Genomic DNA, 26962 nt, shown 5'->3' with positions numbered 1-26962 from the left:
TGTGTGTGACAGCTGCACATTTGTAATACCAGTCCGTGCATACCTGTTCATGTTCACTGCACCTGCTTGACAGCGCGCAGTGTTATATACCCGTCACTGCATACCTGTTCATGGTATCTGTGTGTGTGACAGCTGCACATTTGTAATACCAGTCCGTGCATACCTGTTCATGTTCACTGCACCTGCTTGACAGCGTGCAGTGTTATATACCCGTCACTGCATACCTGTTCATGGTATCTGTGTGTGTGACAGCTGCACATTTGTAATACCAGTCCGTGAATACCTGTTCATTTTCACTGCACCTGCGTGACAGCACGCAATGTTATATACCAGTCACAGCATAACTGTTCACTGCACCTGTGTGTGACAGCTGCACATTTGTAATACCAGTCCGTGCATACCTGTTCATGTTCACTGCACCTGCTTGACAGCGCGCAGTGTTATATACCCGTCACTGCATACCTGTTCATGGTATCTGTGTGTGTGACAGCTGCACATTTGTAATACCAGTCCGTGCATACCTGTTCATGTTCACTGCACCTGCGTGACAGCACGCAATGTTATATACCAGTCACAGCATAACTGTTCACTGCACCTGTGTGTGACAGCTGCACATTTGTAATACCAGTCCGTGCATACCTGTTCATGTTCACTGCACCTGCTTGACAGCGCGCAGTGTTATATACCCGTCACTGCATACCTGTTCATGGTATCTGTGTGTGTGACAGCTGCACATTTGTAATACCAGTCCGTGCATACCTGTTCAAGTTCACTGCACCTGCGTGACAGCACGCAATGTTATATACCAGTCACAGCATAACTGTTCACTGCACCTGTGTGTGACAGCTGCACATTTGTAATACCAGTCCGTGCATACCTGTTCATGTTCACTGCACCTGCGTGACAGCATGCAGTGTTATATACCAGTCACTGCATACCTGTTCAGTGTACCTGTGTGTGTGACAGCTGCACATTTGTAATACCAGTCCGTACATGCCTGTTCACGTTACCTGTGTGTGTGACAGCTGCACATTGTATTGATACCAGTCCGTGCATACCTGTTCACTGCACCTGTGCGACAGCACGCAGTTTTATATACCAGTCACTGCATAACTGTTCGCATCAGGGGAGGCAGAGCTGAACTCTAACCTGGCTGTAAAGTGTTTACTTTACGCTGTGAGGCAGAAAGAGAGAGAGACACAGGATCAGACACACAGAACTGCAGCTGATGATTATTTACACATATTTGAAGCTATACAGTATTTCTGCTTTCTATCATTCTGAGCACATTTTACTCACAGTATTAGAGTCAGTGAAGATTGCTTCTGTATGCTGGATGTGCTGGACCCAGTCCTCCATAGTAATGCCCACAATGAAAACTGTTCTCTGTAAATTTCATTTTCTTTGCATAAAACATGAAAAGATAACCAAAAGCCTTTGTATTGCTATTTACTAGTAATTACTGGAAATATAATGCTGGGAATACACAATTCGTTTTTGCCTTCGTTTAAACCTTCGTTTCGATTGTGCCTTTTGTCCTTTTCGTTCCCGAAATAATCGAACGTACGGTTAATATCACCACCCACGGTTTCGGTTTTTTTTTCGATTCTGATGGTTTCGTTTTTCCAATAATCGAAGGCTGCAAAGAAACGAAACGAAAATCCCTTTTTACAGGGACGGACTAACACAAACGAACATATAATCGATCTGAACAGCCATCAAGCCTACCAATGGCTCGATTAGATGGATAAAGAGAGATAATATCAAACATGTTCAATCACTAGTCGTTCGTTTTTGGGGTCTATTAATCAAAACTATAATGAGATTATGACTATTTTCACATACGTTTTCAACACTCGATTCGTTTACCGAACGAATCGAAGGCTAAAACGAAGGCAAAAACAAAACGTGTATTCCCAGCATAAGTGGCATTTAGAATTTTAATTAGCTTTGATAGCTGTCCCTTAAGTTGAGATTTACTACGGATCAATGCAAATTACAGAGCTGAACTGAAGGAATTGACTGGAGTTCACTCTAACCAGTGAGAGTCCAGTATGTACCCAATTTTTCTTCTATCCACTCACATTTCCTAGTGGTTTGGGTCATTCCAAGATGCTTGGTTTCTCCACTCACAATGGTGACAGTACTCATCTGAAGAGCTTGTCTGCATCTTTACATTTTACAATAAAGTGCACAGCAGGGGAATGAGACACAGGAGACATTTTGCACAAAATTGTTTAGTGTCGTTTATTAAAGCCTGGCAGTTCAGGGAAAAAAAATTCCTGGTAGCACTAAAGTTTGGTGATACTGGCTAAAGATACAGTACAAATAATACAACAGTAAATTGTAAGCAGGATTAAACAGTAATATAGATTGCATAACAGGCTTTCAGCAAAGCAGAAAAGTCACCCCACACTCTGGCTTACTCTAGGCATCTGAATCAGCTCCTCTGTGTAGCTTGTTGGCAATCATGGCACAAGCCCCCTCTGTGAATCTGGAGTAGGTCACCCTGGAGATCAGAAGTTTTGTCCACACTACAAAAGACTTTAAAGAGGGACAAGGCTGCTTTCACTAAAGGCTTATCAGCACCCACCCTCCCTGGAGTGTTGCTATTACTTATCAAGATAAAGTTTGCTAGTTGAAAATACAACTTGGAGCAGAACCAAACCCAGGAAAGGAGGACAAGCAGAGGACCTGTTTCTTCTGGAGAGGGTCACATTAATTTCCTTTCCTGTAGAAACATGTCACTTATCTAGGCTGTTTCCCCATAAAGGTCACAAAATCAATAAGCAGTCAAAAACCCAACATAGCTTCTAATCATTTCTTATAAAAGCTAGACAAAAATAAAAATTTAGGCTTTAGTTGGGCTATAAGACCCTGGCCCTGACGTTTAGACTGTTTTATCCCAACGGGCCAGAATATAACACACATGACTAAAGTCAACCATATCATTCTTTTCTACACTTTTCATCAAGCCTGATTCTTCTATTACAAGTCCTGCACTAATCACTAACTCTTGCACTGTCTTCTCGTCCATGGATAGAGCGAAGAAACGGTGCTGGCCAACCATAAAGTAGGACATGTTTAGTGGCGTAAACATGACCAGATGACCTCCAGCCTTCAGTCGGGAAACAGATTTTTTCAGGCTGTTCAGGAACTCTTCTTTCGTCTTGCAGATAACATTTAATATATATGTGATGAGCACACAATCAACTTCTGGCACTAGTTTAGGATCGATAGTGGTAGTATGATGGTCTTCCCATAAGAAGACCCCTTTAACAGCTTGCCTCACTTGAAATTCCTTGTCCTTCCAGTCTTGCCTGGGATGAAAAACAAGAAAAAAAAAATGGGGTAACACATTGAGTTCCTTCTAAACTTGGGTCCCCTTGGATGGGAGTGTGGGAAATATCCTACAATAGCACAAAGATTTTTTAGGGGATTTTGAGTCACTCAAAGGATGACTATTGTGAAACAGTGTAACATTTATAATACATACTGTACATAGAAGATGAACATTTGTCCCCATAAATTACAATTTTTTTATACCGTTGTCACTTACAGTGGACTGGAAAATTCTGTCATATTTTGGACTTTTCCATCTCCTCATAGGGTATTAAAAAGTTTAGTTTTGTTTTTAATTCTCAAAAGCACTTACTAACTGGCAGTTGCTCTGTCCAACTGACAAATTAGTAAGAAGGAAGGCCAGCTGCCATCTTTGTATAGGTCTTTCCAAATGAGGGCTTTTGTAAAGAATAAAGGAAATACTTTCCCCCCTAAGGAAATGGAATAGTCTAAACGTGGCCATACACTTATAGATTTGCAGCAGATTTCGACCATCAGATAGATTTCTGTCAGATGCCTGTCAGGTCGAATCTGACAGGACTCTATCTCATGTGTGCCACACACTAGGAACAGATTTCCAACAGATTTCAGAATGAAATCTGTTGGAAATCTATCTAAAAGCATTACTGCACCATTAGATCCAATGCAACTCTATGGGCCATGCTGGCAGCAGATCAACCTAGATTTTCCATCCTGTCAAATAGATCAAATCGATCGAAAGTGGCCGCAAATCGATCGATCAATAGATTTGATAGAATCTATTTCTGATCGATCTATTCTATTGAATCGATTGATCGATTGATGGCTGAAATCAACCTGATTGAAAATAAATGATAGGTCAGTGTACTAGGGTTTTAGGAAATATGATGACTCTACCCCAGGCATGGGCAAACTCGGCCCTCCAGCTGTTACGGAACTACAAGTCCCACAATGCATTTGTCTTTATGAGTCATGACTGTGGCTGTCAGACTCCTGCAATGCATTGTGGGACTTGTAGTTCCTTAACAGCTGGAGGGTCAAGTTTGCCCATGCCTGCTCTACCCCCTGTGGAGAGGAGTGTCAGAACACACACTCTGTGCTGCTCCTCCAACCCATATGGCTACAGACTAAAATAAAAAGATAAAAAATCCAGTTACAAAAAAAGCCAGAAAAAAAACCCACATGGGCATCTACCCTTTCTGGCAAATTCTGCCAGGTCAGTCAATGCTGTGGCCAGTAGAATGAAAACTCAGATGTAACAAGAGCCAGAGGGGCGCTGCTGACAGACTTCCACGCGCCAGTGATGTCACAGCGCGTTCGGTATATCCATGCCATAGTCAGGTGACTCATTAGCATGCAAAACCTGTCAGAGCAGTCACATTTTTATTAACTACTGTAAGTAACGGTGTCATAGGAAAAAAGTAATGTCTAGTCCATTTGACTTGCATTTTCGTTTTTAGTACACCATAAAGTACATAAAAAATAGTTCCCTACAACATAAAACAATACTGGTTTCAGGAGTTTATTTAATATATCAACAATCCAGTATAAAAAAAATAAAAATATTACAACCTTTTTTGAAAACCTTATTGAGTTAATGGACAATCACAACATGGTGCCTGGCTCTTCTACTGAACACATATGCTATTGCTCCGTTGTTGTTGCCTTATGAAGCAGGATCACACCTGCGAAACGCGTTGCATTGTCCCCTGGAGTATGTAAATAAACTTGTTGTATTTGACAAACACATTGGTAATTTTTGTGTCTGCTTGGAGGAGGTAAGTCCACCACTGCCTCCTCATGTTTTAAACTTTTTAGATTCTTTCATCCTTTTGGCACCTCTGTATCCATGCTAAGCCACAACATGTTTACATTAAAGACTGGATCACTGGAAGTTGAGCGCAGATATGCAGTGAATTAATATTGAGGTTGCAATACTTCATTTCTCCACACAGAGGAGCCCTTGAAGCTTTAACAATTTTCTTTCACGTTTTAGAGAACACCCTAGGATTACAACATTGTTATGTCCAAACCCTGAAGCCATTTTCCAACTTAACCAGGCAATTATGGAACTGGCAAAGTAATGAGGCCAAATCCATTGTACAACAAATGTGATGGTTTACCTACACCCATTCACAAATTAGCTGGCCAATTTCCGATCATCTTCCTGTGTCCCATCTCACTATGTCCCCCTTTGAAAACATCTCTGTGTCCCCTTCATTGTACCTATGTTCCTCTCCCCATGCCCCCTCTGTTCCTCTCCCCATGTCCCCTTTGTTCCTCTCTCTGTGTCCCCTCTGCTCCTCTATCTGTGTCCCCTCTGCTCCTCTATCTGTGCCCCCTCTGCTCTTCTCTCCATGCCCCCCTCTGCTCCTCTCTCTGTGCCTCCTTTGCTCCTCTCCCCATGTCCCCTCTGCTCCTCTCCCCATGTCCCCTCTGCTCCTCTCCCCATGTCCCTTCTGCTCTTCTCTTCATGCCCCCCTCTGCTCCTCCCTCCATGCCCCCCTCTGCTCCTCTCTCTGTGCCTCCTTTGCTCCTCTCCCCATGTCCCCTCTGCTCTTCTCTCCATGCCCCCCTCTGCTCCCCCCTCCATGCCCCCCTCTGCTCCTCTCCCCATGTCCCCCTCTGCTCCTCTCCCCATGTCCCCTCTGCTCCTCTCTACATGCCCCCTTTGCTCCTCTTCCTGTGCCCCCCTTTGCTCCACTCTCCATGTCCCCTCTGGCTGCTCCTCTCTCCGTACCCTTCTCTGCTCCTCTCCCCATGTCCCCTCTGCGTCTCTCCCCATGTCCCATCTGCTCCTTTCTCGATACCCCCCTCTGCTCCTCTCCCCATGTCTCCCCAAGTCCCCACTGCTCCTCTCTCCGTTAGTGATGAGCAGAAATTAAGCCTATGCAAAATTAAGCATTGTAATTCGCAATTACACATTAATTGTAATGCAAAATTTTGGGAAAAAGGCATAATTAATTTCAAATGTAATTGTAAGCATTCGTAATTACGCATGAATTTACACGTAATTTATGCATAATTCATTGCCGACTTTGGCGGTGAATAGCAAAGCCCTCATACATGCTACTGCTACCAAATTTTCTACATATGTTAAGAAGAATAGTGGGTAAAAGGTTAAAATAAGTTGTTCAAAAAGACCTTGTGGTTTTTGAGAAAATTGATTTTAGAAATACAAAGAAAATGGTTTTTAAACTGTAATTTTTCTGAATTTAAAAACCGTTCTTCTTTGCATTTGAAAATCGATTTTCTCAAAAATGACCGGGTCTCCTTAACATATGTAGCAATTTTGGTAGCAATAGCCTGTATGGGGGTTTTGCTATTCACCACCAAAGTCAGCACATAATTACGTATAAGTTACGCATACATTTATGCGTAGTTATGAATGATTAAACAAAGTCAGTTGGATTACGAATTTGTAATTAAGTATAGTCGTAATTGCAAAATGTATACATATTTTTTATTGTAATCGTAATTAGCTGATTATGATCATCACTGCTCTCCGTGCCCCCTCTGCTCCTCTCCCCATTTCCCCTCTGCTCCTCTCTCTGTGCCCCCTCTGCTCCTCTCTCTCGGTGTCCCCCTCTGCTCCTCTCCCCGTGTCCCCTCTGTACATCTCTCTGTGCCCCCTCTGCTCCTCTCTCTCTGTGTTCCCTCTGCTTCTCTCCCCATGCCCCCTCTGCTCCTCTCTCTCGGTGTCCCCCTCTGCTCCTCTCCCCGTGTCTCCTCTGTACATCTCTCTGTGCCCCCTCTGCTCCTCTCTCTGTGCCCCCTCTGCTCCTCTCTCTCTGTGTCCCCTCTGCTTCTCTCCCCGTGCCCCCTCTGCTCCTCTCCCCGTGTCCCCTCTGTACATCTCTCTGTGCCCCCTCTGCTCCTCTCTCTGTGCCCCCTCTGCTCCTCTCTCTGTGCCCCCTCTGCTCCTCTCTCTCTGTGTCCCCTCTGCTTCTCTCCCCGTGCCCCCTCTGCTCCTCTCTCTCGGTGTCCCCCTCTGCTCCTCTCCCCGTGTCCCCTCTGTACATCTCTCTGTGCCCCCTCTGCTCCTCTCTCTGTGCCCCCTCTGCTCCTCTCTCTCTGTGTCCCCTCTGCTTCTCTCCCCGTGCCCCCTCTGCTCCTCTCTCTCGGTGTCCCCCTCTGCTCCTCTCCCCATGTCCCCTCTGTACATCTCTCTGTGCCCCCTCTGCTCCTCTCTCTGTGTCCCCTCTGCTCCTCTCTCTCTGTGTCCCCTCTGCTTCTCTCCCCGTGCCCCCTCTGCTCCTCTCTCTCGGTGTCCCCCTCTGCTCCTCTCCCCGTGTACCCTCTGTACATCTCTCTGTGCCCCCTCTGCTCCTCTCTCTGTGCCCCCTCTGCTCCTCTCTCTCTGTGTCCCCTCTGCTTCTCTTCCCGTGCCCCCTCTGCTCCTCTCTCTCGGTGTCCCCCTCTGCTTCTCTCCCCGTGCCCCCTCTTCTCCTCTCTCTCGGTGTCCCCCTCTGCTCCTCTCTCTTGGTGTCCCCCTCTGCTCCTCTCTCTCTGTGTCCCCCTCTGCTCCTCTCTCTCGGTGTCCCCCTCTGCTCCTCTCCCCGTGTCCCCTCTGTACATCTCTCTGTGCCCCCTCTGCTCCTCTCTCTCTGTGTCCCCCTCTGCTCCTCTCTCTTGGTGTCCCCCTCTGCTCCTCTCCCCGTGTCCCCTCTGCTCCTCTCTCTGTGCCCCTTTTGCTCCTCTCTCTCGGTGTCCCCCTCTGCTCCTCTCTCTCGGTGTCCCCCTCTGCTCCTCTCCCCGTGTCCACTCTGTACATCTCTCTGTGCCCCCTCTGCTCCTCTCTCACTGTGTCCCCCTTTGCTCCTCTCTCTCGGTGTCCCCCTCTGCTCCTCTCCCCGTGTCCCCTCTGTACATCTCTCTGTGTCCCCTCTGCTCCTCTCTCTGTGCCCCCTCTGTTCCTTTTTCAGTGTCCCCCTCTGCTCCTCTCATTGTCCCCCTCTGCTCCTCTCAGTGTCCCCCTCTGCTCCTCTCTGTGTCCCCCTCTGCTCCTCTCTCTGTGCCCCCTCTGCTTCTCTCCCTGTGTCCCCTCTGTACATCTGTCTGTGCCCCCTCTGCTCCCACGCATCATTCCATATCACCGTATAGGAAATGCAAATTCTATTTAGACTGGGACAAATTCGTCCAGTTCTTGAAATGGCCGACCAATCCCTACTTCTGTGAACTTTTGGACTTTTGGACTCTGCTCTACTTATGCAAGTTACCTGTGCAAATAGTGCAACTCGCACAATGCGCACATTGCTGGTATAACATGGGTTATGTGTAATAATGAGCACAAATTTTGCATAGACGTAATTTGCATCGAAATTCACAAATAACGATGCAAAATCATAACGTAATATTCCAGGAAAAATGATAATTAATTTTGTCTGTATTTCTAATCATTGGTAATTTTGTGTAATTTTTGCATAATTTTGTGCCGACTTTCGCAGTTAATAGCAAAGACCCCATACAAGCTATTGCTAAATAGTGATGCACGAACATCAAATTTCCTGTTGGCGAACGGCGAACTCGAACTTTCGGAAAAGTTTGAGTTCACGTGAACCGGCGAACCTCCATAGACTTCAATTAGCAGGCGAATTTAGAAACCTACAAAGACTGTTTCTAGCCACAGAAGTGATGGCAAACTTGTTTTAAAGGGTCTAACAGCTGGATAGGGGCATGCCAGACGGGGATCCATGACAAAAGTCCCACCAAAAATTACGGAGTTGATACAGAGTCAGGTTTTAATCCCTAAAGGTCAGAAATCACAGTACATTCCTACATTTGAGGAATAAAGGGCTGCTTTTAAATGCCCAGAGTGGTAATGTAAGGTGGCACACAATTATATCTCTAGAAGTGGGCACAGGTGTGGGTCAGTGCAAGTGGGCTCTGCCTGTGCTCTATCAGACAGACACTGAGGATATGCAACATGTGAGTTCAAATACAATACAGTGATAACACAGGCCCTAGAGCAGTGGTAATAGTGCTCTGCTTGTGTGCTGTTATGTGGCACACAAGTCAGTGCCAGTGGGCTCTGTCTGTGCACTGTGCCTGTCAGACAGACACTGAGAATATGCAACAGATCAAACACAATTTAGTGATAATAACAGAGGCCCTAGAGCAATTTTGTGCTTGTGTCTCTTGTGACACACAATTATAGTGGGTACTGAGTACAATGGTGGGTGCCTGTGGGCTGTGGACACACACACACACACACACACTCACACACGGTCTGTGGAGTGTCTCGCACGCACGCACGCACACACGCACATACACACACACACACACACACGGTCTGTGGAGTGTCTCACACACACACACACGCACGCACACACACACACGGTCTGTGGACGCACGCACGCACACACACACACGGTCTGTGGAGTGTCTCACACACACACGCACGCACGCACGCACACACACACTCAGGCTGTGGAGTGTCACACACACACACACACATACATACACACACACACAGGCTGTGGAGTGTCACACACACGCACGCACGCACACACACACGAACGCACACACACTCACACACACACCAGAAAGATGAAGTGTCCCTCAGAAGACAAAAGAAATACCGAGAGCCCAATATAGTGTAGTATGCAAAACAAGGGGTTGGAAATGAAAAGTATATAATGTAACTCACAAACGTGGGTTACCTCCTAGGTAACCACTGTATAGGCAGGTGAGGAGATTAGACCTGTCCTCACTCAGGATTAAAAGTCGCTCTCTGTAGATAAGGAAATAAGGGGCAACACGGGCAGCACGGTGGCGTAGTGGTTAGCTCTCTCGCCTTGCAGCGCTGGGTCCCTGGTTCGAATCCCAGCCAGGGCACTATCTGCAAAGAGTTTGTATGTTCTCTCCGTGTCTGTGTGGGTTTCCTCCGGGCACTCCGGTTTCCTCCCACATTCCAAAAACATACGGATAAGTTAATTGGCTCCCCCTAAAATTGGCCCTAGACTACAGTACTTACACTACATAATATAGACATATGGCAATGGTAGGGATTAGATTGTGAGCTCCTTTGAGGGACAGATAGTGACAAGTGATATATATATATACACTGTACAGCGCTGCGTAATATGTCGGCGCTATATAAATACTAAATAATAATAATAAAAAAAAAAAACACCCCTCCACCAGGGGTGGATATTGATAATGTAAGAGTGAACAGAGGCGCCAGCAGGATAAAAGGTTCTAAAAGGCTTAAAATCCCTCAGGAGGTGGTGGTGGACTCGCCTTCCCGAGGCAGACAAGATACCGTCAGTTTTATGACAACAGGTTTATTAATATACTCCAAAACAAACAGTGTACTGTTCACAGAGGCGCTATTCGTGACCTTGAGACTATACTGTGTACTCCTATCTGTTTATTGCCTGAGGAAGCGGGAACATACCCGTGAAACGCGTTGCACTGTTTGTTTTGGAGTATATTAATAAACCTGTTGTCATAAAACGGTATCTTGTCTGCTTCGGGAAGGCGAGTCCACCACCACCTCCTGAGGGATTTTAAGCCTTTTAGAACCTTTTATCCTGCTGGCGCCTCTGTTCACTCTTACATTGTCCCTCAGAAGGGCTGTTTGGGATGATTAAACAGCAATCAGCCAGCGAGGATAAAATAAACAAGCCTAGCTAACGCTTTCCCTATCTCCAGCAAGCTCTGTCCCTTCCTCTAACTATTCCAGCCGAAGACAGACTGGAACATGGCGGGAGCAAGTGCGTTTTTATAGGGGGCAGAGGTCCGTGAGGGAGTGCAGGCTGATTGGCTGCCATGTGCCTGCTGACTGTGATGTAAGGGTTCAAGTTTAGCCCAATGATGATGTATAGGGGCGGGTCGATTAGCGCCATGTTCTCACCAGTTGCGGCGAGCGCGATTGCCTGATCTTCGCTGAATAGTGCTCACTTGCGAAGCCATCTCTATTGCTAAATATGTTGAGGACAATAGTGGGTAAAAGTAAAAAAAGTAAAAAAAAAATGTTTTTAAAACCTTATAGGTTTTGATATAATCAATTGAAAATGCAAAGGAAAATGTTTTTCAACTGTCATTTTTTAAAAATCATTTTTCCTTTTCATTTTTTAAATCGATTTTCTCAAAAACTACAAGGTCTTTTTGAAAAAGAAAAATGTGCCTTGTACCCAATATTCTCCTTAACATGTGTAGCAATTTTGGTGACAATAGAATGTATGGGGGCTTTGCTTTTCACAGCTAAATTTGGCATGAAATTATGCAAAAATTACTTGAAATTATGAATGATTACACAAAATCAATTGAATTGACAAATAGTAATTACTTATGGGCATAATTGCAAAAATGTTGTATTTAGCTGATTACGATTATCATTAGTTGGGCTTGTGATAAGCGAAGGTTTGCACGCATTCACGTGCGCTTTTCATGCGAAGTAACGCTGTTCGCACGCAAACCTTTGCGCGTGGCAGCAAATTTTAGTGAATCGAGCCTGTTATGTGATTAGTGTAATGCAAAATTGCAAAATATGCTAGAAATGTACCCATTGTATAAATAATTTGCATAAATACTGGCAAAAGGCCACTGACGAAGGCGTGGATACGCGTTGTGACGCCATCCAGCACACGTAGAGCACCATGTTGGGCACCTCAGGTCTCCTTCACCATCTGGACCAGGACGGCTATTGGCCACAGCTGTTCCCAGGTTTCCCGTGCTGGTTACTGCTGACAGGGCTTTTTAGCCAGTTTTATATGTTTGTTTCAACCTGCATCTAGTAAGTGCAATTTTGTATGTGCATTGTTTTTACATAATAAACGATAACACACTATGGAACACTCCTCCCCTCTTCTGCTCAATTAGCCTATCTGCATTTATTTGAGACGTGGGAGGACCCTGGAGCACCTGGAGGAAACTTTGGGAGAACATACAAACTCCTTAATAATGATGCAAAGTCAAAAATAATGTAAAAAGTCAAGGAAAATGAAAATGGTAAAAAGAAAAAAAAAAATCTTTTATAACTTGGCCACTAAAGAAAATGTTTAAGACAATACATTTCTGTAAACTTGCTTCTTTGATTTACACATATTACCCTTACTATGCACATGGTAGAACTACTGTCAGATAGTTTGCTGTGATTTGATGGATCTACTGTCTTAATGTTTGTTTTGATTTGATGGAACTACTGTCTGAATGTGTGTTTTGATTTGATGGAACTACCATCTTAATGTTTGCTGTGATTTGTTGGAACTACTGTCTGAATGTTTGCTGTGATTTGTTGGAACTACCGTCTGAATGTTTGTTGTGATTTAAAGGAAATACCGTCTGAATGTTTGCTGTGATTTGTTGGAACCACCGTCTGAATGTTTGCTGAGATTTAATGGCTCTACTGTCTGAATGTTTGCTGTGATTTGTTGGAACTACCGTCTGAATGTTTGCTGTGATTTGTTGGAACTACCGTCTGAATGTTTGCTGAGATTTGATGGATCTACTGTCTGAATGTTTGCTGTGATTTGATGGATCTACTGTCTGAATGTTTGCTGTGATTAGATGGATCTACTGTCTGAATGTTTGCTGTGATTTGTTGGATCTACTGTCTGAATGTTTGCTGTGATTTGATGGAACTACTGTCTGAATGTTTGCTGTGATTTGATGGATCTACTGTCTGAATGTTTGCTGTGATTAGATGGATCTACTGTCTGAATGTTTGCTGTGATTTGTTGGATCTACTGTCTGAATGTTTGGTGTGATTAGATGGATCTACTGTCTGAATGTTTGCTGTGATTTGATGGAACTACTGTCTGAATGTTTGCTGTGATTTGTTGGAACTACTGTCTGAATGTTTGCTGTGATTTGATGGAACTACTGTCTGAATGATTGCTATGATTTGATGGAACTACTGTCTGAAAATGTGCTGTGATTTGTTGGAACTTCTGTCTGAATGTTTGCTGTGATTTGATGGAACTACTGTCTGAATGTTTGCTGTGATTTGATGGAACTAATGTCTGAATGTGTGCTGTGATTTGATGGAACTACTGTCTGAATATTTGCTGTAATTTGTTGGAACTACTGTCTGAATGTTTGCTGTGATTTGATGGATCTACTGTCTGAAAGTTTGCTGTGATTAGATGGATCTACTGTCTGAATGTTTGCTGTGATTTGTTGGAACTTCTGTCTGAATGTTTGCTGTGATTTGTTGGAACTACTGTCTGAATGTTTGCAGTAATTTGTTGGAACTACTGTCTGAATGTTTGCTGTAATTTGTTGGAACTACTGACTGAATGTTTGCTGTAATTTGTTGGAACTACTGTCTGAATGTTTGCTGTAATTTGTTGAAACTACTGTCTGAATGTTTGCTGTAATTTGTTGGAACTACTGTCTGAATGTTTGCTGTGATTTGTTGGAACTACTGCCTAAATGTCTGCTGTGATTTGATGGATCTACTGTCTGAATGTTTGCTATGATTTGATGGAACTACTGTGTGAATGTTTGATGTGATTTGTTGGAACTTCTGTCTGAATTGTTTGCTGTGATTTGTTGGAACTACTGTCTGAATGTTTGCTGTAATTTGTTGGAACTACTGTCTGAATGTTTGCTGTAATTTGTTGGAACTACTGTCTGAATGTTTGCTGTAATTTGTTGGAACTACTGTCTGAATGTTTGCTGTAATTTGTTGGAACTACTGTCTGAATGTTTGCTGTAATTTGTTGGAACTACTGTCTGAATGTTTGCTGTAATTTGTTGGAACTACTGTCTGAATGTTTGCTGTGATTTGTTGGAACTACTGCCTGAATGTCTGCTGTGATTTGATGGATCTACTGTCTGAATGTTTGCTATGATTTGATGGAACTACTGTCTGAATGTGTGCTGTGATTTGTTGGAACTTCTGTCTGAATTGTTTGCTGTAATTTGTTGGAACTACTGTCTGAATGTTTGCTGTAATTTGTTGGAACTACTGTCTGAATGTTTGCTGTAATTTGTTGGAACTACTGTCTGAATGTTTGCTGTAATTTGTTGGAACTACTGTCTGAATGTTTGCTGTAATTTGTTGGAACTACTGTCTGAATGTTTGCTATGATTTGATGGAACTACTGTCTGAATGTTTGCTGTGATTTGTTGGAACTACTGTCTGAATGTTTGCTGTGATTTGATGGAACTACTGTCTGAATGTTTGCTATGATTTGATGGAACTACTGTCTGAATGTTTGCTGTGATTTGATGGATCTACTGTTTGAATGTTTGCTATGATTTGATGGAACTACTGTCTGAATGTTTTGTTGCTTGCTGGTGGCTTAAAAGGCTTTTAATTAACAAGTTGTAAACATATCACCAAGGAGAAAACTCAGGAGAAAAAGTTACCGTAATTGAATATAAGCCATGGGCCCATATGCAATTAACTTTTTCTCCTGCGTTTTCTCTTAAGTAATGTATTTAAACTTGTCAATAAAATGCTTTTCAAGCCAGCAGACAACAAGAACATTCTCAAAATAATTTTGATAGTGCCTTTTCACCTATTTTTTTGATAATTTTTAGTTGAAAAATCCTGGAAAGTAAAAGATGAAATTTTACCTCCTAGGAGAAAACTCAGGGGAAAAGTGAATTGCATATGGCCCATTGTATGTTATGCAACATGCACAGTGTGACTCCCGCCTTAGTAAAATCAGGTCCAGGGGGAATTATTTTATTGGGACTTCATTATTTTATTGGGACTCATCATCTAACTATATAACTATATACAAATAACGGGTATTTTTTCACCAAATATGAACTGAGGAAGGCAGCCACTAGGTAAGTTTTGAAACATCTTCTAGAATATGAGGTACAACATTTCACAGAAATCCCATTTTTGCTTTAAAGCTCTCTCTCTCTTTACCTCTTTGCTGTACCAACCCAAAGTAGCCCTAAAAATAGGGATTACTGATCTGATGTGTGCTACACACTAGAAACAGATTCCCAATATATTTCAGTATGAAATATATTTTAAAAAACGTTGAAATGCAGTGTTGTGCTATTCGATCCAATGCAATGATATGGGCCATCAATTTGCCACAGCAGCGATTGACCTAGAAATTTTGTTCGGACCGATCAAGCAAATCGATCGAATTCAGCCAGAAATCGATCAGTGGATTGTTCATGCTGCCTGCTGCATCAATTTCTAGCCAGTTCTAGCAGAAATCGATGAGTGTTTTTGGCTAGCATTACACAAGACATTGGCCTCAATTCACTAACCTTAACTCCTGTCTTTAATAACTCTTCTGAGCTGTTTTACAGTTATCACAATTATATCACCATGGTGATAACTGTAAAACAGCTCAGAAGAGTTATTAAAGACAGGAGTTAAGGTTAGTGAATTGAGGCCATTATGGCAATTGTCTGTCACGGAGAGAAGTCATAGAAAGTGTAAATAATGACAAGTTTTTGTGCACATACCTGTTTCCATCAAATAGACACACCCGTTTGGCAGCAAACGTCCAATTAGCAGCACTTTCATCTCCATTCAACCAAAGTTTCAAGTGCTTCTTGTTAGTGTCGGTAAATTCCATCACATAGATCTCCTTGTATTTGTCGCAGACTGGAAACAGCTGAAAGACTGTTGATCCAACATTGAGAACAAGCATCTTTGATCCCTTTAGCAAACCTGTGGTACAAAGAACATGGAGCAGCTCAGTGACCGTGACTGAAGAACATTAACCTCTGTCCATGTCTATTCTTAGGGGCCAATGAGATGCTTTCAATTTCCATTCTTGGTGTTGGCAGAATGATGGCCAGAAAAAGAAAGTAGCCCATAACATCTGCTCACTTTGGTCCATTAATGCCAACATAGATAAATGAATTCAGTGGTTACTCGGTAAAACTTCTAATTCCCATGTCCTACCCATAGAGCCATGTCAATCCTGAAGAAGGCCATTTTAAGGCTGAAACAATTGTCTGCAAATGTAATAGGGCTTTATAGGCACACTGCACACTGTAGGCACACTGCACACCAATGGCTCTGGATATGTGCTTGGCTCTTTGTGGACATAAAGGAATGATTTGCGTTTTACTCACTGAGCGGAAGTGATGCATCATGGGAGTGCTTTCTTGCTCTTGTACTGATAAATAATTCCAAAAACTCTCTTTTTAACCTCCCTGGGGGTAATCCCGAGATATGTTCAGGCTACAGGGGCGGACTGGCCTGGGGGGAAGGGGGCCAATCTCCCCCCGGGCCGCCTCCTGTGTCCTGTATCAGGGCCGCTCAGGACCACGTTTTACATCTAATCTATGTTGGTCCCACAGCGCTCTTTAAACTGCGGGACCTTCTTTCTCCCTGTTGTGGCTGCTGCTGTGACTGGCTGCTAGGCAGCAGAGGTCCTGCCCCCTGCCTGCAGACACAGCCAGTCAGTAAGCACAGAGGCGCATGGAGCGCGTCATTTGAAATGGCAGAGGGGCTGCTGTCCCAGTCCTGCCTGATGTCTGCAGCTTTCCTGCGGTGCGTGTGGAGTGCCAAATGTGCCCTCAGTCCCAGCCTCCTGCCGCTTGCTTGAAACACAAAAGGACAGGGACACTGGCCATGCATGCAGACTTCAGCTCCGGACACTCTTCCTGGTAAGCTGACACTTCCTCTGCCCATTTGTCCAGCCCTGTGCTCACACAGCTGCCCCCTCCCCGTATCTCTGTCTCTCTTCTATGTGTGTAACCCTTTCACTGCTGGTGCCCTGTTAGCCAATTTGGCTTGTTGCAGCAATGGAAGTTTTGTTTAAAGTTTGTTTAAAAGTAAAAAGGTTTCACTAACCTGGGGCTTTGGCCACCCCCTGCAGCCATGCTGAACGGTCCAGCGCCGCAGCTCAGTTTTATAATCGCAACCCAACGGCCACTGCATCTGCGTGGCCCTGGCCGTACGCAACCTTATTCATGTTCGCCAAACCGGGAGCATCCTGCGCAGCTGCAATATGTTTTCTCTGCATGAATGAATGCGTGCAACGAGGGCTGTGCAGGTGCAGTGGCTATTGATTTGCAAGTCGGCGAGATGGAAATGTAGCCACTACAGGGGACTGGGGGATCGTTCCAAGACAGCGTGGGCAGAGGGCGGCAGCAGGGGCCTGGCAGAAGCCCCAGGTAATTGATTTTTTTTTTTTTTTTTTTTAAGTTATTTTAGTCTTCCTTCAAGTGTACCAGAGACATTTTAAAATAAAGGTTTTATACATACCTAATGCTTCCTCCAGCCCCCTCCGCACCAATCGTTCCCACGCCGCCATCCTCAGCCTTCTGCAGCTCTGATACCGTAACTTCCTCCAGCAGTGGCCAGTCTGCGCAAAAGAAGTGCGCCGTCTACGTCTCTCTCCGGCAGCCGCAGACTGGCCGCGACTAGAGGAAGTCACGGGACCTGGTGCCGGCGATAGAGAAGGCTGATGACGGCAGCGTGGGAGCGATCAGAGCGGATGCGGCTGGAGGAAGCCCCATGTATGTATAAAACTTTTATTTTAAAACGTCTCTGGTTTCCTTTAAGTAAACCTAATGTGGTCAGTGTAATTTACCAAGGGCTTCTACTAGCCCGCTGTAGTACTTCTGGTCCCTCTCTGCTATCCATTCAGCAGCTGTTCCCTCCGAAAGCTGCATGTGCCTCCTCAATTGCGCTCCCAAAGCTGGGAGCATTCTGTATTTGCACAGTTTGTAAAAATTGCTACTGCGCATGTGCCGAATATTTCCAACTATGGGAGCGCGATCGGGGAGGCATGTGGCCGCGCATGTGTAATAGCCAGTAGCTGACTTAGTCTGGCAGCTTTCAGAGAGGCACAACTGCTGAATGGATCAGACTGGAAGCATGCATTTGAAATCGGTGCTGGTAGACTTGGGCGCAGGATACAGCTGTTATACGGCTGATCCTGCTTCTGCACAAGTCCGGGCCGTGTTAATTACTATTCCCCCTCCAGGCCGCCATGGATAGTGGGGAATGAAATAATTCGGCTTCCAGAGATTGCTGGAGGCCGAATTATTGTGTTTTTAAGCAACTTCAGCTCCGTCTTCTGACGGCGCCGACGTTACTCACTGAGCGCCGCTATAGGACTGATTCCTATAATAGTCTATGTTGGCGCTGGCTGCGCCCAAATCTAGCAGCGCTGAAAAGCACTGCTCTGGACTGGAATGTCAGCAAGGGGCCTGAAGGACTGCAGGGGGCTAGAAGAAGCCCCAGATAAGTTACACTGGGCACCTTAGATTCACTTACGGTATCCTTTTAAAGGGAACCTTAACCGGAGGAAAAAAAAGTTTAACTTACCTGGGGCTTCTACCAGCTCCCTGCAGCCGCCCTGTGCCTGCCCTGTCACTGAACAATCATCTGGTTCCTAGCAGTGCCCCTCTTCCGGCCAGGCGACTCGACGACCACTGCACATGCGCAGCCCTGGCCGTGCTCCCTTCCTTGGAAGTGTTCTGCGGATACGTAGTAGAGATTTGGAGTGGCTGGATAGTGTACTGGTTAAGGGTCCTGCCTTTGACATGGGAGACCAGGGTTTGAATCCTGGCTAGTAAGGAGTTCAAGATAAGACTCCCTAACACTGCAGGATGGCCTCCTGAGCACGTCCCAGTGGCTGCAGCTCTTGAGCGCATTGAGTCTGACAGGAGAAAAGCGCTATACAAATGTTTCGATTACTATTATTATACATTTCCCGTCCACGCATGATCAGGAGGTGCACGGACTGGGGCCGCACATCCAGAAGAAAAAAAAAGTGCTGCGGGGGCCCGGGGGATCGGTATGTCCCGGTGCGGGGGCCCGGAGGATCGGTATGTCCCAGTGCGGGGGCCCGGAGGATCAGTATGTCCCGGTGCAGGGGCCCAGAGGATCGGTATGTCCCGGTGTGGGGGCCCGGAGGATCGGTATGTCCCGGTGCGGGGGCCCGGAGGATCGGTATGTCCCGGTGCGGGGGCCCGGAGGATCGGTATGTCCCGGTGCGGGGGCCCGGAGGATCGGTATGTCCCGGTGCGGGGGCCCGGAGGATCGGTATGTCCCGGTGCGGGGGCCCGGAGGATTGGTATGTCCCGGTGCGGGGGCCCGGAGGATCAGTATGTCCCGGAGCGGGGGCCCGGAGGATCAGTATGTCCCTATTGACATCATAGCATCATGCAGTTGGCCCCGCCCATATCATTTTATAACCACGCCCCCAGGGCCTATGGGTTGTGTTTTCCCCCCAGGCCAAAAGTTCCCAGTCCTCCCCTGTCAGGCTAGCCACCAGGAGCTCAATACAGAGTATAGCGTGCAGCGGGTGTATTTACTCATCTCCCGGGGGGTCCAGATGTCGGTAGCCATTCTCCTTCCTGTCCTCCCAGGCTCTGAATCACTCTGGTGAGATTGCCATTGGCAAACTCTTTACAGGGTTACAGTGCTACCTGGAGGATGCTCCTGTTAGTTCCTAACAAAATTTTTGTATTTCTGGTTTACCAAGTCTGCTTTCTCGATACTCTGTTAAAAAAGAAATGTTAACAAATTCTGTAGCATTTTTTCAAATAACCTCACCATTGCTATAGAATTTTTTTATTTCACAGTTGATAAGTACATGCACAAACAAGATCAGATTCATCAAGGAAAGCTATATTCAAAATCTTGCATTATTTACTTTACATTTTCAGTAAGTTCTGTATTAGTTATTATTAATGACTAAATGCAGTATGGCGTAATTAATGTCTAAAGGGATGCTGAAAAGTTCTAGGATCTACTAGGAAAGGAATAATTTAGAGGTGTAAAACATTTATGCTATTTCAAATATTCACTCTTGCATCCACTCCCGCATTTGCTCCGAACACTCGCAATCCAGCGCAGGAGAATTGGGTGTAGCCGGCGCCACCATAGACCGTAATAGGAATTACAGCTATAGCAGCGCACAGTAAGTAAGCCGTCAGAAGATGGAGCTGATGTTACTTTTAAAACACTGTAATTCGGCCTCCAGCAATATTTGGAAGCCAAATGACACCATTCCCCACTATCCATGTCGACCTAGAGGGGGAATAGTAATTAACGTCACCGGGAACTTGTGCAGCAGCAGGATAAGCCATACCGGCTGTATCCTATGCCCAAGTCTCCCGCCGGTGAATCCTCTCGTACTCTATTCGCTCTGTTGCTTCTATCATCTTCAAACTATTCAAAGACTTCCTCCTTTGCAAACTCTTTTTAGGGCTGGACCCCACTAGAGCGATTTTGTGGGCGTTTAGGGAGCGATTCAAAACACTAGCGATTTCCCTAAACGCTCAGCTAATGTTAATGGATGGGCCAAATTCCACTGGAACGATTGCGATTCCCAAAATCGCGAATGCAGGACATGCAGCATCTTTAGTGATTAGCGTTAGCGTTTCTGCAATGTAAAGTATATAAACGCTGGCGTAATCAAAACCTACACAGAGCGATTTTGCTAGCATTTTTCTCATTACTGCACACTGTAAAAAAAATTAAAATGAATTGAAAAGACCAATCAGAATTAAAAACGCTAACCGCTAATCGCTACACAATCGCTGGCAAAAAGCTGACACCTTTTAAAAATGCTACCAAAATCACAATCGCTCATGAAATCGCTTACAAACTGCTCATTCAAAACATTAGTGATTGGGATTAGCGACAGCATTTTGTAGTGTGTTCCAGGCCTAAAGGTCTGGAAATAGTAAGGCAAAATCTTCTGATTAGATTGGATGGTCTATTCATGGTCTATTTAGTGAAATGCCATACTCTTCGAAACATCCTTCGCATTGACAGCCTTGTATGCGGGTCCTGTCTCGCAAAAAAACATTTACTAAACCTATCCCTCACTATTTACCCTTCAATGCTTTCTTCATTCAACAGAGCAAGTTAAAGCAGTGTTTTACAGTAACTACTTTGCACTTCTGAAGATAGTCCATCATCAAAATACAGTACCTTCTTTATTCCACAAAATCTGGGGTTATAACCTTTCTGCTGAATTTGGGGTCATACATTTCGTTGACCCATGGACAGCATGAGTGCCTACCACAGTGTTATTTTATCTTCAAATCTCGAGTGGCACAATAATGTGCTATCATCTAGAACATAGGTTCTCAACGTGTGGTACGCGTACCCCAGGGGGTACTTCTGAGGGTTCTAGGGGGTACTCGGGCTTGATATACTTAACCAAAAATAACAAATTTAGAGTTTTAGAAAAATGATAAATCTTATTTAAACAGCACCAAATTAGTATTTTAGCTAATTAAAAGCAATACTAAATGATTGGAAATGGTTTAGAACCAATTATAATGTACTACGATTAAATATATACATAGTTACACAGTTATTTTGGCTGAAAAAAGACATACGTCCATCGAGTTCAACCAGTACAAAGTACAACTCCAGCCCGTCCCCCACATACCCCTGTTGATCCAGAGGAAGGCGAAAAAAACCCCACCAGGCATGGTCCAATTAGCCCCAAATGGGAAAAATTCCTTCCTGACTCCAGATGGCAATTAGATAAAATCCCTGGATCAACATCACTAGGCATAACCTAGTAATTGTAGCCATGGATGTCTTTCAACGCAAGGAAAGCATCTAAGCCCCCTTTAAATGCAGGTATAGAGTTTGCCATAACGACTTCCTGTGGCAATGCATTCCACATCTTAACCACTCTTACTGTAAAGAACCCTTTCCTAAATAAATGGCTAAAACGTTTTTCCTCCATGCGCAGCTCATGTCCTCTAGTCCTTTGAGAAGGCCTAGGGACAAAAAGCTCATCCGCCAAGCTATTATATTGCCCTCTAATGTATTTATACATGTTAATTAGATATATTTGTCAAGGGGTACGTGTGATAATGTTTACTATGCTAGGGGGTACTTGGTGAGTACAGGGTTTTAAAAGAGGTACATACCAATAAAATGTTGAGAAACACTGATCTAGAATATGGTGTTTCAAAAGAAAATCACTAGATCACTCAAAATGCTTTAAAGGATACCCGAAGTGACATGTGACATGATGAGATAGACATGTGTATGGACAGTGCCAAGAACACAAATACCTTTGCTGTGTTCCTTTTTTTTCTTTCTCTGCCTGAAAGAGTTAAATATCAGGTATGTAAGTGGCTGACTCAGTCCTGCCTCAGACATAATTCTGACTTGGATACAAATGTTATTCAACATGTAATTGGGGCAATCAAACAATTAAATTCAACAGGACAGGTTAAAGGATACCCGAGGTGACATGTGACATGATGAGATAGACATGTGTATGGACAGTGCCAAGCACACAAATAACTATGCTGCGTTCCTTTTTTTCTTTCTCTGCCTGAAAGAGTTAAATATCAGGTATGTAAGTGGCTGACTCAGTCCTGCCTCAGACAGAAAGTGACTACAGTGTGACCCTCACTGATAAGAAATTCCCCTTTTTATCTCTTTCTTGCTCTCAGAAGCCATTTTCTGCTAGAAAAGTGTTTTATAGTTGGAATTTCTTTCTTATCAGTGAGGGTCACACTGTAGTCACTTCCTGTCTGATCCAGGACTGAGTCAGCCACTTACATACCTGATATTTAACTCTTTCAGGTCGAGAAAGAAAAAAAGGAACACAGCCTAGTTATTTGTGTGCTAGGCACTGTACATACACATGTCTATCTCATCCTGTCACATGTCACTTCGGGTATCCTTTAAATTCATTTTATATTCATATCATCAGCATTTAACCATTTAGAACCTACTTGGCTGACATCTGTTGCATGCCCAGCTGCTCATGAATTAATAAGAACCTGGAACATTCATTGGCTATCTCTAGAGTCAAAGCAACTGGCTAAAATCTAGTCATGATTATGAATAGTGAGAAGCTTCCTCTGTCCCCCATGCATGCTGGTGTTCCCTGAGGAGTTCACAGGTTCCAGCCGTGGGGATCTGCTACCTGAGCAGTACCAACCGACATGGGTCATAAAATTAGAGAGTACCCTACAAAAGGGAGGCAACAAAGACCCCCCACCACTACCACCACCATCATAACCCCCCTCAGCAGAGAATATGGACAACATCCAGTGTCCAGGAGGATGTGTGCATAACTACCCTATGTGGAAGTAGGATTTGGAAGGTAGCTTATGGCGGAATTTGAAAGCTTGCTTTAATATCTAGGGGATTTCTAGATGTCTGCCCCCCTCCCCCAAGTGAAATTAGTACACATTTCCCAGTTCAACCGAGGATTACATGAAGTAAAACACTCACAGTTTTAAAAAAAATCTTTGTAATATTCTTAATTGACAGTAAATATTTATTACTAATCCCACATCAATATCCTCAGTTAACTTGACTGACGATCTCCTCGATGCCCATCCACAGCCAGTACTCTCCTGCCATACTATGCCAGTAAACTCCCATAGCAGGATGTTTATCAGCTATAACAAGCTCCAATTTGGGCTATGGCATTATCAAGATGGCTGCAGGGACCTCCCTGATCCTGGAGAGCTATCTGGAGTTAGAGTCACAGAATCTAGGTGATTTTAGCATACATTCAGCAATTTAAAAGACCTCTGTCGCGAAAATGTTACAATTTAAAATACATGTAAACATATACAAATAAGAAGTATGTTTCTTCCAGAGTAAAATGAGGCATACATAGGAGAAAAGTAATTTTTGGCTCATTTTACTCTGGAAGAAATGTACTTCTTATTTGTATGTGTTTTAAATTTTTAGATTTCCTCTTTGAAATATGGCTAAGGTTCAATCCAATCAGCTTTCCAAAAAATTGGCCGTAGACTGTTGTAGGAACAGATGATAATGGTAGAAATTAGATTGCAAGTTCCCTGTGTAAGGGGTAGTTAGTGACAAGACTCTGTAAAGAATTAATGATGGTCAATGAGATTCAAATTCTGAGCTTATGTAGATTTATGGAAATTTTGCATGCAAATGTATGCAGCTTGAAATGAACCAATCAGATTTCACCTTGGTGGGATTTGATTAGTTATTTTCAAGCTGCATACGTTTGTGCACAAAATGTGTATGATCTAGCATCAACGCTGTATTATTTGCATCTCACTGACCATCCCTATAAAGCCCTGTGGTGTATATGTTACGGACAGAACCCGAAGTTCTGGCCACTTTGGTTTCTGGCCGGTCAAAACGTGAAGTGGCCGTGCCCCTGCGGCCAGTGTTAGAAATGAAAAGATTCCCGGCCGCATAAGTGCATTTTGTGGCCGTCTCGCTGTGGCCAAATGTATCCAAGAGGGTTAATTTAGTTAATTTCTCCGTCGGTAATGTGATCACATGAAGCCGCCTCTTCGGCTATGCCTCCTCTCCTCCCCTCCTCCTGCTCTTTTCCTATGCAAGTTAGGCCGCCGGGGACAGACAGAGTCGTTCATAGCGGCAGAGAATCCTTCCGTTCGTTCCTGCAGAGCGGGTGCTGACAGAAGCCATGTCTGCAGCCTTCCCGCTCTGCTTCACTGCCGCTACGAACAACACGCGTGTCCCCGGCTCTTACAGCTGTATAAGAGAGGGGCAGGGGGAGGAGGCACAGCCGAAGAGGCGGCTTCATCTGATCACATTGCCGCCGGAGGAATTAACTCCCTTGGATACATTTGTCGAGACGGCCACAAAATGCACTTATGCAGCCGGGAATCTTTTAATTTCTAACATTGGCCGCAGGTGCACGGCCACTTCGCGTTTTGACTGGCCAGAACCCGAAGTGGCCAGACTTCGGGTTCTGGCCGTAACATATATAAATACTAAGTAAAATATTTCACAATTTCTAGTATGTGACTGATTATTTGTTATAGAAGGTAGCAAAGGATTTATGGAGTGCCTACATACCCTTTGAAGTTAGTTTGTGCAGTACCCTCAAAGGGTAGACCACATTCTCTTCAATCATTGAGACCTGCCCATGAGAAAAGTGACTCTCGGCCAATTCCTTTGCATCCAAGACCTCATCGTGAAAAGTCTTGTAGTCAAGGGTAGCCATGATCAGTATGGAATATCTGCTGTGAAGGTGTTACACCTCCTTCTGCGATCTTCAGCTTTTATATATCCTCAAGAACATACCTAGTGTAAAAAGTGCACATATGACACTAGAGTCTTGTGTCCTTTTGTCAACATGCCTGAATCCCAAGGACTTTCTCATGAGAAATAAAAATACCAGTCTCATAAACAGGATAACTCTCTATCAAGAAAACAGTAGAACATTACTTTCTAATTATCTATTTGACTTTGTCAACATGTGATGTTTGTTAGTTTGTGGTAAATTTGTCTTTAGGCTCAAGTTCTCCATGAACCTCCAACCTCACCAGGCTAAACAAAGCCAATAAAACATTTTTTTGGAGTAATGTTTCTTGTTATTAACTTTTGTTTAAAGTGGGGTTGAGTTTAACTGAGCCCATTTGCTATGGGGGGAGAGAGGAATTAGATACTCTTATACTGGCCACTAGGAATGGTCCGAAATGCCACTTTTCGACGGAATTCCAATTTCTGCCAAGGCCCATTTCCGATTCTGCACTTAGGTAATTATTTTTCTTTTTTTGTGGAATCCGCTATATTATGTGGATGTACGCTATTACGGGGACATCTGTGGCACATTTACAAATTCTGTGATTGGCCAAAGACTTCCGAGTCTGAAGTATTGGATCATTCAGAGGATGAGGTTTACTGCAGAAATTGGAATGCAGCAAAAATTTTAACCCAATCACTAGACTCAAAAGATTCAGAGTCTTGTGATTTTTTTTCAGCATCCTCAGCATAAAAGGTACAGAAGCTCATAAAAAGTTTTGGAAAGAGGATACAGCACTACTGTTCAAGCGTTTGTGGGTGCTAAGGGCAGGGGCAGACTGGCCCGGGGGAGATGGGGAGACTTTTCCCCCTCCCCCGGACTGCTGCCTCCTCACACATACAGGACCGGCTGGGCAGCAACAGTTATGTCAACATAACTTCACTTGTTTGCAGCTCTGGCCGCTCGATCTGGATTGAGCCTTACCCCTACAGTATCCAGGGCCGGATTTAGGCCATGGCCTAGGGCACCACAGGAGCAGGGGCACCAAAGCAACAGACTAAACTGGTGTAGCATTTGCAAGCTTGCAAATGCTGCAATGCAGGGGGATTAGGTGAGCGCCTGATTGTGGTACTCTGCTGCTAGCCGCCTGTGCAGCAGCCAGCTTGCTCTCTGTGCACGTTTGCATTGTGGCCGGCGGCTATGGATTTGGGCAGCATTGAAGACGGAAAGGAAGAGAAAGCTTCTGCACTGGAGACGAGCGGAGACTAAATGAGTGACACTGATGGTTGCTGCAGTGTGAAGGTGAGCTGGATACCTATACTGAAAGGGGGGTGGGAAAAGGAGGAATTAAGGGAGTCATCTGGCTACCTATACTGGAGAGAAAGGGGGGAGGAGTCATCTGGCTACATATACTAGAAGTAGGGGGGAGGAGTCATCTGGCTATCTATACTGAGGGGCTCATTAGGCTACATATACTAGAGGGAAGGATGGAGGGCAGTGGCGTAGCTAAGGCGCTGTGGGCCCCGATGCAAGTTTTACAATGGGGCCCCCCATGCGCCTTATACATAACAATTGATACGGTGCACCAAAATCTGCCAATGGCAACTACAGTGTCGGTGCAGGAAGGGGATAGGGAACAGTTTGTTAATGATTACCACTGTTCAAAGTATCCATAGAAGTGATTACTATGAGCACAGGACCAATAGAGAGCTAATACTGTAGTTGAGGGAGGGCCCTTCGGGGCCCCTCTGGCCCAAGGGCCCCGATGCGGT

General features: G+C 44.5%; 1 protein-coding gene across 1 annotated transcript; it reads right to left on the bottom strand.

Annotated features, from left to right (window-relative positions):
• Positions 1-2231: 2231 nt before the first annotated feature.
• On the bottom strand, positions 2232-25186 carry LOC137562804 (indolethylamine N-methyltransferase-like). Its single transcript, XM_068274510.1, has 3 exons — positions 25022-25186; positions 15715-15922; positions 2232-3320 (listed from the first exon to the last, which is right to left on the bottom strand). Exons 1-3 carry the CDS (start codon positions 25167-25169, stop codon positions 2891-2893), a joined length of 786 nt encoding a protein of 261 aa, XP_068130611.1. The 5' UTR covers positions 25170-25186; the 3' UTR covers positions 2232-2890.
• Positions 25187-26962: the final 1776 nt, after the last annotated feature.

This window comes from Hyperolius riggenbachi, chromosome 3 (genome assembly GCF_040937935.1).
Source record: "Hyperolius riggenbachi isolate aHypRig1 chromosome 3, aHypRig1.pri, whole genome shotgun sequence".
Taxonomy (NCBI): Eukaryota; Metazoa; Chordata; class Amphibia; order Anura; family Hyperoliidae; genus Hyperolius; species Hyperolius riggenbachi.
This window is presented reverse-complemented; position numbering and strand designations above follow the sequence as displayed.